The sequence below is a fragment of the Hyla sarda genome, chromosome 1, assembly GCF_029499605.1.
Source record: "Hyla sarda isolate aHylSar1 chromosome 1, aHylSar1.hap1, whole genome shotgun sequence".
In the NCBI taxonomy this organism is placed as follows: Eukaryota; Metazoa; Chordata; class Amphibia; order Anura; family Hylidae; genus Hyla; species Hyla sarda.
The window spans coordinates 22,668,436-22,682,779 of record NC_079189.1 but is presented as its reverse complement, the minus strand read 5'-3'; the positions used below and the strand labels follow the sequence as shown (position 1 = coordinate 22,682,779).

At 42.9% G+C, this 14,344-nt stretch overlaps 1 protein-coding gene across 1 annotated transcript in view; it reads right to left on the bottom strand.

Annotated features, from left to right (window-relative positions):
• Nucleotides 1-11,737: 11,737 nt before the first annotated feature.
• The window catches only part of LOC130267154 (vomeronasal type-2 receptor 26-like), a 58,630-nt gene continuing 56,023 nt past the window's right edge, over nucleotides 11,738-14,344 (bottom strand). The window contains exons 6-7 of the mRNA XM_056516859.1: nucleotides 12,137-12,940; nucleotides 11,738-11,766 (exon numbers count right to left, since the gene is read on the bottom strand). Of these exons, the coding sequence (XP_056372834.1) occupies nucleotides 11,738-11,766; nucleotides 12,137-12,940 (833 nt within the window). The remainder of the gene's footprint in view (nucleotides 11,767-12,136; nucleotides 12,941-14,344) is intronic.

The window sequence follows — 14,344 nt, the reverse complement described above, 5'->3', positions numbered from 1 at the left end:
CATTCATACTGTATATTTGTGCACATTATTCATACCATAGCTTCATACAGGTTGGTTAGGATGTTGCCCTATTGCCTGACTCCTCTTTAGGTTAAGGGGTTAATGTCGGTTGCTACTGACTCGTTCTCAGAGCAATTCCATCATTGATCCATCCGGTCACCTGACTCTGTTCTTCAGGATCAGGGGTTGAACTGTGGTTGTGGCTGTCTCATTGTCGGTGCAACCAATTTCACGTGGTTATGTAGGTAGTCTGGTTATGCTTATGGCTTTAGTCTGTCGATATGCTTATGGTTCAATGCTGTTTTACGTTCTTTACATTCATACAGTACATACGCTCATAGTGTGCTGCTTAATTGCTGGTACATTGCAGTACATATGCTCATAGCGTTGTGCTGTTATATTGCTTGTAGCAATTATGTTGGTCATATGCTCACTTAATTCATGCCGTACATACGCTCATAGTTTTATACTGTTTGTCTGCTGATAGCATTCATTTGTGCATACGTTCATCGCATTCATATCATACATACGGTCCTAGGTTCACTGGCAGGCATTAAAAAGAAAAGAAAAAAAATACATTGGATGGAGGTTGCATCTTGGTTAGGGTATTTGTCACAATTTGGTCATTGTTATTACTGACACGCCTTCAGAGCAACATGCTAGCTCCACACAGGTTTTGTTGTCAGAAATACTCATGATGTTACCCAGTTGCGTGACTCCTCTTCAGGTTAAAGGGGTATTCCAGGAAAAAAAAAATTTTTATATATCAACTGGCTCCAGAAAGTTAAACCGATTTGTAAATTACTTCTATTAAAAAATCTTAATCCTTTCAGTACTTATGAGCTTCTGAAGTTAAGGTTGTTCTTTTCTGGCTAAATCCTCTCTAATGACACCTGTCTCGGGAAATGCCCAGTTTAGAAGCAAATCCCCATAGCAAACCTCTTCTAAACTGGGTGTTTCCCGAGACAGGTGTCATCAGAGAGGATTTAGACAGAAAAGAACAACCTTAACTTCAGAAGCTCATAAGTACTGAAAGGATTAAGAATTTTTTATATAAGTAATTCACAAATCTGTTTAACTTTCTGGAGCCAGTTGATATATATAAAAACTTTTTTTTTCCTGGAGTACCCCTTTAACCCCTTAACCCCTTAAGGACCGGGGTTTTTTCCGTTTTTGCATTTTCGTTTTTTGCTCCTTGCCTTTAAAAAATCATAACTCTTTCAATTTTGCACCTAAAAATCCATATGATGGCTTATTTTTTGCACCACCAATTCTACTTTGTAATGACGTCAGTCATTGTGCCCAAAAATCTACGGTGAAACGGGAAAAAAAATCATTGTGAGACAAAATTGAAAAAAAAAACGCCATTTTGTTGGGGGCTTCCGTTTCTACGTAGTACATTTTTCGGTAAAAATGACCCCTTATCTTTATTCTGTAGGTCCATACGATTAAAATGATACCCTACTTATATAGGTTTGATATTGTCGCACTTCTGGAAAAAATCATAACTTCATGCAGAAAAATTTATACGTTTAAAATTGTCATCTTCTGACCCCTATAACTTTTTTATTTTTCCGTGTATGGGGCGGTATGAGGGCTCATTTTTTGCGCCGTGATCTGAAGTTTTTAACGGTACCATTTTTGCATTGATAGGACTTATTGATCGCTTTTTATTCATTTTTTCATGATATAAAAAGTGACCAAAAATGCACTATTTTGGACTTTGGAATTTTTTTGCGCGCACGCCATTGACCGTGCGGTTTAATTAATGATATATTTTTATAATTCGGACATTTCCGCACGCGGCGATACCATTTATGTTTATTTTTATTTTTATTTACACTGTGTTTTTTCTTTTATGGGAAAAGGGGGGTGATTCAAACTTTTAATAGGGAAGGGGTTAAATGATGTTTATTCACTTTTTTTTGCACTTTTTTTTTGCAGTGTTATAGGTCCCATAGGGACCTATAACACTGCACACACTGATCTTTTACATTGATCACTGGTTTCTCATAAGAAACCAGTGATCGATGATTCTGCCGCATGACTGCTCATGCCTGGATCTCAGGCACTGAGCAGTCATTCGGCGATCGGACAGCGAGGAGGCAGGTAGGGGCCCTCCCGCTGTCCTGTCAGCTGTTCGGGATGCCGCGATTTCACCGCGGCTATCCCGAACAGCCCACTGAGCTAGCCGGCATGCTTTCGGTTTCACTTTAGACGCGGCGTTCAACTTTGAACACCGCGTCTAAAGGGTTAATAGCGCGCGGCACAGCGATCAATGCCGCGCGCTATTAGCCACGGGTCCCGGACGTTGTTAGAGGCCGGGCCCGAACCGCTATGACGCGGGGCCACGCCGTGGCCCCGCGTTATAGATCGGGAGTGGACACATGACGTTCCAGTACGTCATGTGTCCTTAAGGGGTTAAGGACCCAGCCCAAATATACCTTAAGGACCCGGCCATTTTTTGAACATCTGACCACTGTCACTTCAAGCATTAATAACTCTGGGGTGCTTTTACCTTTCATTCTGATTCAGAGACTGTTTTTTCGTGACATATTCTACTTTATGTTAGTGGTAAAATTTTGTCGATACTTGTTTCATTTCTTGGTGAAAAATTCCAAAATTTTATGAAAAAATTCAAAATTTTGCATTTTTTTTACTTTGAAGCTCTCTGTGTATAAGGAAAATAGACATCCCAAATAAATTATACATTGATCCACATACACAATATGTCTACTTTATGTTTGCATCATAAAGTTGACAAGTTTTTACTTTTGGAAGACATCAGAAGGCTTCAAAGTTCAGCAGCAATTTTCCAATTTTTCACAAAATTTTCAAAATCGGAATTTTTCTGGGACCAGTTCAGTTTTGAAGTGGATTTAAAGGGCCTTCATATTAGAAATACCCCACAAATGACCCAATTATGAAAACTGCACCCCTCAAAGCATCCAAAATGACATTCAGTAAGTGTGTTAACCCTTTAGGTGTTTTCACATGAATAGCAGCAAAGTGAAGGAGAAAATTCAAAATCTTCATTTTTTACATTCTCATGTTCTTGGAAACCCAGTTTTTGAATTTTTACAAGGGGTATAAGGAGAGAAATCTTCCTAAAATGTGCAACCCAATTTCTCTCGAGTAAGGAAATACCTCATATGTGTATGACAAGTGTTCGGCGGGTGCAGTAGAGGGCTCAGAAGGCAAGGAGCGACAATGGGATTTTGAAGAGTGAGTTTTTCTGAAATGGTTTTTGGGAGGCATATCACATTTAAGAAGCCCCTATGGTGCCAGAACAGCAAAAAAAAAAAAAAAAAAAAAACACATCTCATACTATTTTGGAAACTACACCCCTCAAGGAATGTAACAAGGGGTACAGTGAGCCTTCACACCCCACAGGTGTTTCACGTCTTTATGTCAAATTTGGATGTGTTAATATTTTTTTTTTCACTAAAATGCTAGTTTTCCCCCAAATTTAAATTTTTTACAAGGAGTAATAGGAGAAAATGCCTCCCCAAAATTTGTAACCCCATCTTTTCTGAGTATGGTAATACCCCATATGTGGACGTCAAGTGCACTGCAGGCACACTACAATGCTCAGAAGAGAAGGAGTCACATGTGGCTTTTGGAAAGCACATTTTGCTGAAATGGTTTTTCTAGGGCATGTCGCATTTAGGAAGCTCCTATGGTGCCAGAACAGTTAAAAAAAAACACATGGCATGCTATTGTGGAAACTACACCCCTCAAGGAACGTAACAAGGGGTACAGTGAGCCTTAACACCCCACAGGTGTTTGACGACTTTTCGTTAAAGTTGGATGTGTAAATTAAATAAAAAATATTTTTCACTAAAATGCTGGTTTTCCCCCAAATTTTAGATTTTTAGAAGGGGTAATAGGAGAAAATGCCCCCCAAAATATGTAACCCCATCTCTTCTGAGTATGGTAATACCCCATGTGTGGACGTCAAGTGCACTGCAGATGCACTACAATGCTTTTGCAGAAATGGTTTTTGGGGGGCATGTCGCATTTAGGAAGCCCCTATGGTGCCAGAACAGTAAAAAAAACACATGGCATACTATTTTGGAAACTACACCCCTCAAGGAACGTAACAAGGGGTCCAGTGAGCCTTACCACCCTACAGCTGTTTGACTACTTTGGATGTGTAAATTTTTTTTTTTTTTTTTTTTTACTAAAATGCAGTTTTTTCCCCAAATTTTAGATTTTTAGAAGGGGTAATAGGAGAAAATGCCCCCCAAAATGTGTAACCCAATCTCTTCTGAGTATGGTAATACTCCATATGTGGACATCAAGTGCACTGCAGGTGCACTACAATGCTCAGAAGATAAGGAGTCACACTTGGCTTTTGGAAAGCACATTTTGCTGAAATGGTTTTTGGGGGGCATGTCGCATTTAGGAAGCCCCTATGGTACCAGAACAGTAAAAAAAAACACATGGCATACTATTTTGGATACTACACCCCTCAAGGAACGTAACAAGGGATACAGTGAGCCTTAACACCCCACAGGTGTTTGATGACTTTACATTAAAGTTGAATGTGCTTCACTAAAATGCTGGTTTTCCCCAAAATTTTACATTTTTACAAGGGGTAAGAGGAGAAAATGCCCCCCAAAATTTGTGACCCCATCTCTCCTGAGTATGGTAATGCCCCATGTGTGGACGTCAAGTGCATTGCCGGCGCACTACAATGCTCAGAAGAGAAGGAGTCACATTTGGCTTTTGGAAAGCACATTTTGCAGAAATGGTTTTTGGGGGGCATGTCGCATTTAGGGAGCCCCTATGGTGCCAGAACAGCAAAAAAAAAACACATGGCATACTATTTTGGAAACTACACCCCTCAAGGAACGTAGCAAGGGGTCCAGTGAGCCTTACCACCCCACAGGTGTTTGACGACTTTTCGTTAAAGTTGGATGTGTAAATTAAATAAAAAATATTTTTCACTAAAATGCTGGTTTTCCCCCAAATTTTAGATTTTTAGAAGGGGTAATAGGAGAAAATGCCCCCCAAAATATGTAACCCCATCTCTTCTGAGTATGGTAATACCCCATGTGTGGACGTCAAGTGCACTGCAGATGCACTACAATGCTCAGAAGAGAAGGAGTCACATTTGGCTTTTGGAAAGCACATTTTGCAGAAATGGTTTTTGGGGGGCATGTCGCATTTAGGAAGCCCCTATGGTGCCAGAACAGTAAAAAAAACACATGGCATACTATTTTGGAAACTACACCCCTCAAGGAACGTAACAAGGGGTCCAGTGAGCCTTACCACCCTACAGGTGTTTGACTACTTTGGATGTGTAAATTTTTTTTTTTTTTTTTTACTAAAATGCAGTTTTTTCCCCAAATTTTAGATTTTTAGAAGGGGTAATAGGAGAAAATGCCCCCCAAAATGTGTAACCCCATCTCTTCTGAGTATGGTAATACTCCATATGTGGACATCAAGTGCACTGCAGGTGCACTACAATGCTCAGAAGAGAAGGAGTCACACTTGGCTTTTGGAAAGCACATTTTGCTGAAATGGTTTTTGGGGGGCATGTCGCATTTAGGAAGCCCCTATGGTACCAGAACAGTAAAAAAAAAACACATGGCATACTATTTTGGATACTACACCCCTCAAGGAACGTAACAAGGGATACAGTGAGCCTTAACACCCCACAGGTGTTTGATGACTTTACATTAAAGTTGAATGTGCTTCACTAAAATGCTGGTTTTCCCCAAAATTTTACATTTTTACAAGGGGTAAGAGGAGAAAATGCCCCCCAAAATTTGTAACCCCATCTCTCCTGAGTATGGTAATGCCCCATGTGTGGACGTCAAGTGCATTGCCGGCGCACTACAATGCTCAGAAGAGAAGGAGTCACATTTGGCTTTTGGAAAGCACATTTTGCAGAAATGGTTTTTGGGGGGCATGTCGCATTTAGGGAGCCCCTATGGTGCCAGAACAGCAAAAAAAAAACACATGGCATACTATTTTGGAAACTACACCCCTCAAGGAACGTAGCAAGGGGTCCAGTGAGCCTTACCACCCCACAGGTGTTTGACTACTTTGGATGTGTAAACATTTTTTTTTTTTTTTTTTTTTTACTAAAATGCATTTTTTTGCCAAATTTTTGATTTTTAGAAGGGGTAATAGGAGAAAATGCCCCCCAAAATTTGTAACCCCATCTCCTCTGAGTATGGAAATACCCCATGTGTGGACGTCAAGTGCACTGCAGGCGCACTACAATGCTCAGAAGAGAAGGAGTCATATTTGCAAATTTTGCTGAAATGGGGGGGCATGTCGCATTTAGTGCCAGAACAGCAAAAAAAAAAAAATAATTTGTTAATGCATTTCTTTGGAATAAGGACATACCTCATATCTGGACCGGTCACAGAAGAACAGGAGTGCAGTCAGGGGCCTTGAGCTTCGAAATCGCTGCCAGTGGGACCCCCCATCAAGGGGCATTACATGAGGTAATTATAAATGTTACATGAGGTAAGTTACTAAAATGGGGTACAGTGGGACATAAAATTATAAAACAGGTTATGTTCCCAGAATGATGACCCAGAGCATAGCCAAAACTAAAGAATATGCCCACCCCAAACCCTATGCTCTGAATCATCATTCTGGGCATGTGATGTGTGTGGCCGTCCCTAACCTGTTGCCTCAAATGCGCACCCCGCTCAGGTGGAGAGAGAGCGCTGCGCATTTGAGGCAACATAAAAAGTCCCCGATGATAGTGACTCAGTGACCCATGACCCATTTTTTTTTACAAAATACCCCCAGAGGTCTTATCAGTTTATTTATTTATAAATTTTTTGCTGAAATTTTTTTGGGGGCAATTTAGTGGTTTTATGGGGTTAAAATTTGGAATGTACTCTGGACTTGGTACATTGGGGTCAAATTATGGAAAATTAAATGAAAAGGGCAAATTTAGTACAGCATGGAAGTTTGACACTCCCTGAAGCAGTTTTTAATGCAGAGGCCCGGATGATCGGGGCAAGTGTCACATTGATAGGTGGTATCCTTCCGTATCCCCCTCCTGTGACACGTCCCTTCTTTCGTCCCTTCTTTCCAGTGTGGGGGATCTCACCTGGAAAGTGTTGGCCTGGGACGATCCTGGCACCTATTACTTCAGTTCCTTCTGAACTCCGGCCTGCTCTTTCCCGATCAGCAAAGATCAGGGCCTTTAGGACTTCTTCTTGGAACTGGAGGAATGTCCCTGTGCTGCCAGCATTCTGGTACAGTACAAAAGAGTTGTACATGGCAACCTGTACCAAGTAGACCGCAACTTTCTTGTACCATACACGTGTTTTCCGCATGGCGTTATATGGCTTCAGGATTTGATCAGAAAGATCAACTCCCCCATATACCGATTGTAGTCCAGAATACAATCGGGCTTGAGGACTGTTGTTGTGGTACCTCGCACAGGGACAGGTGAGCTGCCATTGCCATGAATAGTGGTCAGCATAAGGACATCCCTCTTATCCTTATACCTGACCAGCAACAGGTTTTCATGGGTAAGGGCACGGGACTCACCCTTGGGCATAGGTGTCTGCAGAAAATTTAGAGGGAGGCCTCTCTGATTCTTCCGCACGGTCCCACAAGCGGACGTGGATCTGGTGGGAAGGGATGTGAAGAGAGGGATGCTGGTATAAAAGTTGTCCACGTACACGTGGAAACCCTTATCCAGCAATGGGTACATAAGGTCCCAAACTATTTTCCCGCTAACACCCAGAGTGGGGAACAATCTGGGGGTTCAATACGGGAATCTCGTCCCTCATACACCCTAAACTTGTAAGTGTACCCGGAGGTACTCTCACGAAGTTTATAAAGCTTCACACCATACCGTGCCCACTTCGAGGGAATATACTGGCGGAATATGAGTCTCCCCTTAAAACTGATGAGAGACTCATCTACAGAGAGGTCTCTTAGCGGTACGTAGGCCTCCAAAAATTTGGCCCCAAAGTGATCGATGACCGGCCTCACTTTGTAAAGTCGGTCACAGGCGGGATCCCCTCGGGGTGGACATGCCTCATTATCAGCATAATGAAGGCATTTCCGAATGGCCTCCAACCGCTTCCGTGCCATGGCCATACTGTAGAGCGGGGTCTGGTATAGGATGTCCCCGCTCCAGTACTGCCTGACACTTGGCTTTTTGACCAGGCCCATGTGCAGCACGAGGCCCCAAAATGTCCTCATTTCGGCTGCACTGACAGTGTACCATTCATTGGACCTGGCCAAAAAAGAATTAGGGTGGTGGGCGATGAACTGCCTGGCGTACAGATTCGTCTGCTCCACCATTAGATTGACCAGGCTGTCACTGAAAAAATAACTGAAAAAGTAAAATTCAGTGAACCCAGCCATGTCAATCCGGATTCCGGAGTCGCCAACAAACTCCGGAACCCGTGGCTGATAACCCTCTGGGGGTCTCCAGACAGGTTCACCGGAAGGGGGCTCCAGTAAAATCACCTGGGGGGTCGGACTCCCAGTATGAGCGGCATTGTCGCTCGTACTAGTGCCGGCCACTGGGCCACTTTCATGGGGGGTGCGTGGCCTCGCCTGGTGGCATCTCCGCCGCCGTGCAGGGGGCTCATCATCAGTACTAGATGATGAGGAGGACGATGAAGAACACAGGAATGTTGCATCTTCATCGTCCTCACTGACAGATTCGGAGTCGGAGGCAAGAAAAGCGTATGCCTCCGCTGCCGAAAATGCCTGGCGAGCCATCGCCTTTTTCTATGGTGGCGGGGGGGGGGGGGGGGGCGGGGATGTATGTAGTGAGTGCTTGGTGTAACTATTAGATATAACGGTGTGTGATTAGAAATCAAACACCGTTATATAAGGGAGGAAAAAAAATTGCGGACATAGGGCCCGGGTCACACTGAAAAATTTGTGGTGGACCCTTGGGGACCTATTAGGGGGTCAGGGGGGGGGATTTTTTTTTTTTACTTTTTTTTTTACTTTTTTACACTCACTCCTACCTTGCCCTGAAGTGTATTCTTTCCCTGCTCTGTCCCTGCAGATCTTCTTCCCTGAGGGGGCTCTGATCGCACAGAGGGGGGGTCCCTGGCACCTTCGAGCAGCTTTGCCCGCTGACTGAACTCAGTTAACCGGCAGAGCTGAAAGAAGATGCAGTTAACCCCTCCCCTGCCGAAAAAATGGTTTACAAAGACCTGTCACAGTTAAAGGCACAATGATTTTTTTTAAGACCTATGTCTACAGGCTCGATGGTCTCACGGGAACCTGTGACAGGTACAGGCACGACGGTGTCACAAAGACATGTCAGGTCTATAGGCATGATAGTTCATCTGGTCATGTCTGCAGGTAAGGTACGTTGCTCACGCAGAGACCTCTCATCTGCAACGGGTCATCACTCCCAAGTCCAGTTGGGTCAGTACATTGGCTAGTTAGGTTCGCCTGTCGGTACAATTGCAATCAGGAAAGGTGGCTTTGGGAACCTTGTCAGGCGACATGACCCACACGGTCTATAATGTAGATAGGTATTTCTGGTCATTTACCTGTCAGTTTAGTTTTGCCTCTTAAATAGCAGGGGATTGGTGCTTGTCAGACCTGCCACGAAGTTAGCCCTTCAATGTCCATTTGAAACGGTTGTTACTACCACAGTTTCTAAGGTATGGTTACCACCTCTAGTTGGTCGAGGCTACTCTTTCAGCACACAAGGAATAGTCTACTTCAGGTATGTGAAGATTGATGCTGGGTGTAAGATGTGTTATCTCAGGAATTGTATTCATCCTAGCATGATTGCTTTTTGCCCTCTATAGGCGTGCCCTCATTACTTGGTTATGGCACAACTCCTGTCACTAGTACATGGATGGAGCCTGAACACAAGTTTTAAGCCCGCAGGGCTGTATCTGTATGAGGGATGAAGTAATTATCGCCTCCTGCATTTCCAGGTGGGGCTTATTGGGAACCGGTGGGGGGCGCGTGTATATAACTCCCGCTCTCCAACAGGGGCGGAGCACGTGACATTTTTGGAACCCTCCCTTATTTTATTCTTTCACTATAGGGCATGCCCTCTATAGGCGTGCCCTCATTACGCGGTTATGGCACAACTCAGACCACTCTACTAGGGTTAGATCTTTGTATAGGTATGTAGGATACGTTTCCTGTCACTAGTACATGGATGGAGCCTGAACGCAAATAAAATGCACCACATAAACTGGAGAAGCAGAACATACCGCCAGTAACACAGCGTTGTTTAGTGTTTTCCAATCAAAAGACTCCATATATGAATCCCTATGAAGACTGTAAAATTGTGATTAAAATATTTTAAAAAGTGCGTATAAATGTGAATAAACCCCTTTCCTTATAAAAGTTCAGATAATAAATGGTTCCGATAAAAACTACAGATCATGGCACATAAGATTACCCTCATACATCCCTGTATATGAAAAAATTGGAGTTATAGGGGTCAGATGGGGGGGGGGTGCAATTTTCTGGGCTTGCCTTGGGTGTAAAAGGAGCTAGCTACAGCTCTCCCGCCACTAATAGTCTGGCATGCTGCGATCACCGTGACCAGCTATTAAACCATTAGATCACCGCTGTCTAAGTTGACAGCAGTGTCTAAAGGGATCTTATATCCATCCCTGGTGGTCTAGTGGGGTGAATCATAGTACTATTTTGGTTGAAATTATTTTATCTACCAGGACAAGTGGATTTTCTTGAGGGACAAGTAGATTGTGTTCCGCTTTAGCCCCTTGGACAAGTAGTTTATTTTTAAATTTCCACACCCCTTTCTCTGCCCCGTCCTCCCGTCCGCATCATGTTGTCCTATGGAGGAGCATGTGACATACACGTCACTCTGCTTCCTCCGTAGCGTTACGCTGGGCATGGGGGGAAGAGGTGGAGTGACGTGTGTGTCACATGCTCCTCCATGGGACGGGATGCGGACGAGAGAACCGGAGAAGCACTGGACGAGTCCCCGATACCATGCAAATTGCTAGTATTGGCCCGATACTTCCATTCACTGCGCCGCCCGACATGTCCCTGCTGCTTTTCTACTCCTAGCGCAATCAACACACCGCCAGGACATGTCTATTCTCTGCTGCTAATCTCTGTTGGGTACAGAGATGAGCAGCAAAGAATAGACATGTCCCGGCACTGCGCTAATTGCGCTAGGAGTAGAGCAGCAGCAGGGACATGTGGGGCGACGGCGGTGAATGAATGAAGGCTACATGCGGGACATGTCAGCTTCATTCATTCATTCACTGCCGCTGCGGACAACAAATCTGGCGATTATTTGATAACGAGATTCGTCGACAACGAATCCCTTTATCTAATTTAATTGATTTTATCGATTAATCGTTGCAGCTCTAATGTCATTACAAATTAAAATGGTTGGCACAAAAAAAAAGCCCTCATACGGGTCTATAGGTGGAAAATTGAAAGCATTATGATTTTTAGAAGGTGGGGGTAAAAAAACAAAAGTGCAAAAATGAAAAAGTCAATCTAATACTTATAGACTATGAGAAGTCTACAGAAGGTGTTTTTTTTTTCTTAACAAAATAATGTAGCTACTGTGGAATAAGCCAGAAGAAATGGTTGCTTAGCTCACTAAGAACTACTTAGACTGGGCGCTAAAGGTATACATTCTTAGCTGTGAGGAAATGAGGTTTCTGCAGAATTATAGCCAAAACATATGCATACATTTTCCTAATGATCAACAGCAAATTGAACTACTAGAATATAAACATATTAGAATATTGAAAAGTTACATACATTTTCACTGAGGTTCCATAATTGTGAAGGAACCTTTTTAAGAGAAGATTTCTACAAAGACTAAATCATAACTATAACTTCTATAACCAAGAAGGATGAGAAGAAGGAGGAGATGTAATTTCTTTATTAGGGATTATTTAATGTATTTAGAATCACTGAACCAATGGAAATCACAAACACATCTTCTTTTCTGAAGTGACATTACACACTCCACAGTTTTTGCACGATACCACAATCTATACATAACCCAATGATGCAAAACAGCAATGTTAACAATTTAGCAAATGCAAATAAGAAAAAAAATAAGCAATTTGTTTCTATAATAAACATCTTGTTTTTAGTTCTGGTTTTGTCAGTATATACCATAATTTAGGAAAGCATATACAAAACAATATCCCATTACCTGAAGCCAATATAGCAAACACTTCTACACTAACCATATTTTTGCCCTTACTGCTCAGATAGGCCGGGATGGCACAGATCCAGACACTGCAGAACACCAGCATGCTGAAGGTGATGTACTTGGCTTCATTATACATATCAGGTAATGTCCTCACCATGAAAGCTAGAACAAAACTCACTCCTGCCAGAAACCCCATATAACCAAACATGCAATAAAAGGCCAGTCTTGAACCCTCATTGCACTCAATGATGATTTTCCCTGGATATGAGTCCATGTCTTCCTCCTGGAATGGAGGAGAAAATGACAACCAAAATATTCCATTCAGGACCTGAAGAGATGAGAAGACCAACACTATAGCATTGGGGAGTCTAACACCAATCCATTGTCTCCAGTAGCTGCCAGGTGTGGTGGCCTTGAAAGCAATACAAACCATGATAGTCTTGGCCAAAATAGATGACAACACAACAGTGAAGATGATTCCAAAGGAGATGTGACGGAACATACAGGTTGTGTCCTCTGGTTTACCAATGTACAGGAATATACAAAGGAAGCTAAGCTTGAGGGAAACAAGCATGATGAAGCTGAGGTTACGGTTATTAGCTCGGACAACAGGAGTATTCCGGAAATATATGAATATTCCAATTATTAATACAATAACAATAGAAGATAATGTTGAAAATAATAAGAAAACATAAGCTACAACATCAGTTTCATAAGAAAGAAAGTCCATCATTTTAGGAATACACTTGTCTCTTGTCTCATTTGGCCATTCAGTGCTAAAACACTTCTTACAGTTGTCGGCATCTGTAAAATAAAATATAAAAGTTAAGTTTAAAGAAAAAATGTAATAAAAATAAGGAAGAATATAGGTTAATAAGATAATATACATAATCCCACTCCATTAAATAAATAACTGATACTTAAAGGCATTTTCCCGTGTTATAAAATACTGTATCTATTATATTGTTGGGGCTGATAAAAAAAAAAATACCGTATTTATCGGCGTATAACACACACTTTTTAGGCTAAAATTTTTAACCTAAAGTCTATGTGCGTGTTATACGCCGATACACCCCCAGGAAAGGCAGGGGGAGAGAGGCCGTCGCTGCCCGCTTCTCTCCCCCTGCCTTTCCTGGGGTCTAGAGCCCTGCTGCCGGCCCTTCTCTCCCCCTGGCTATTGGCGCCGACAGCCAGGGGGAGAGAAGGGGCAGCGGCACCCATTGCCGGCGCTGCTGCCCCGTTGCCTCCCCCCATCCCCGGTGGCATAATTACCTGTTGCGGGGGTCGGGTCCGCGCTGCTGCCAGCCTCCGGCGTGCGTCCCCTGCGTCGTTGCTATGCGCTGCACGGCGCGGCGCATGATAGCCAGGGGGAGAGAAGGGCCGGCAGCAGGGCTTTAGACCCCAGGAAAGGCAGGGGGAGAGAAGCGGGCAGCGACAGCCTCTCTCCCGCTGACTTTCCTGGGGGTGTTTCGGGGTATACACGCGCACACACGCACCCTCATTTTACCATGGATATTTGGGTAAAAAACTTTTTTTACCCAAATATCCTTGGTAAAATGAGGGTGCGTGTTATAGGCCGGTGCGTGGTATACCCCGATAAATACGATATATATATATATATATATATATATACTTACATACCCCAGATCCCCTACAGCTCCTGCTGTAGCCCCCATTGGGCTCCCTTTGATCCTTTTTATGCTCCCTGATCTCCTATTTTAGAAGCATGCAGAAGAAATGAGCATCGGGAATGGAAGGAGCTGAATGGTAGCTGCAACAGGAGCTGTGAGGGACCAGGGGAGAGTATCATTTCTTTTCTTTTTTGTCTTAACAACCTCAGCAATATAACGAAAGTATTAGAACCTCAGAATACCCATTTAATGTCTTTATTGAGAGGTTTCTGTAATTTAACATCCCACCATACATGATCAGCACCAAACTTTTGAAGTGTTGGGAATCTAAGCTACTGAACCTAATACATATATTCCAGTTTCTTAAAATGCTGACAGACAAAAGCCATCAACTGAAGCTATAATAAATATGTTACATGCTTTTCTTTTATACATCTGATTATAAGTTGAATTCCTTTCCTATAAATTGTTGGCAGATTTCTAGCATATGCTATTAGTTTAGGGTGGATTAAGAACAACCACAAGGACTCCACAAGATGAAGGGACCGCCACACAAATTTAGCAAAAAAAAGTTCAA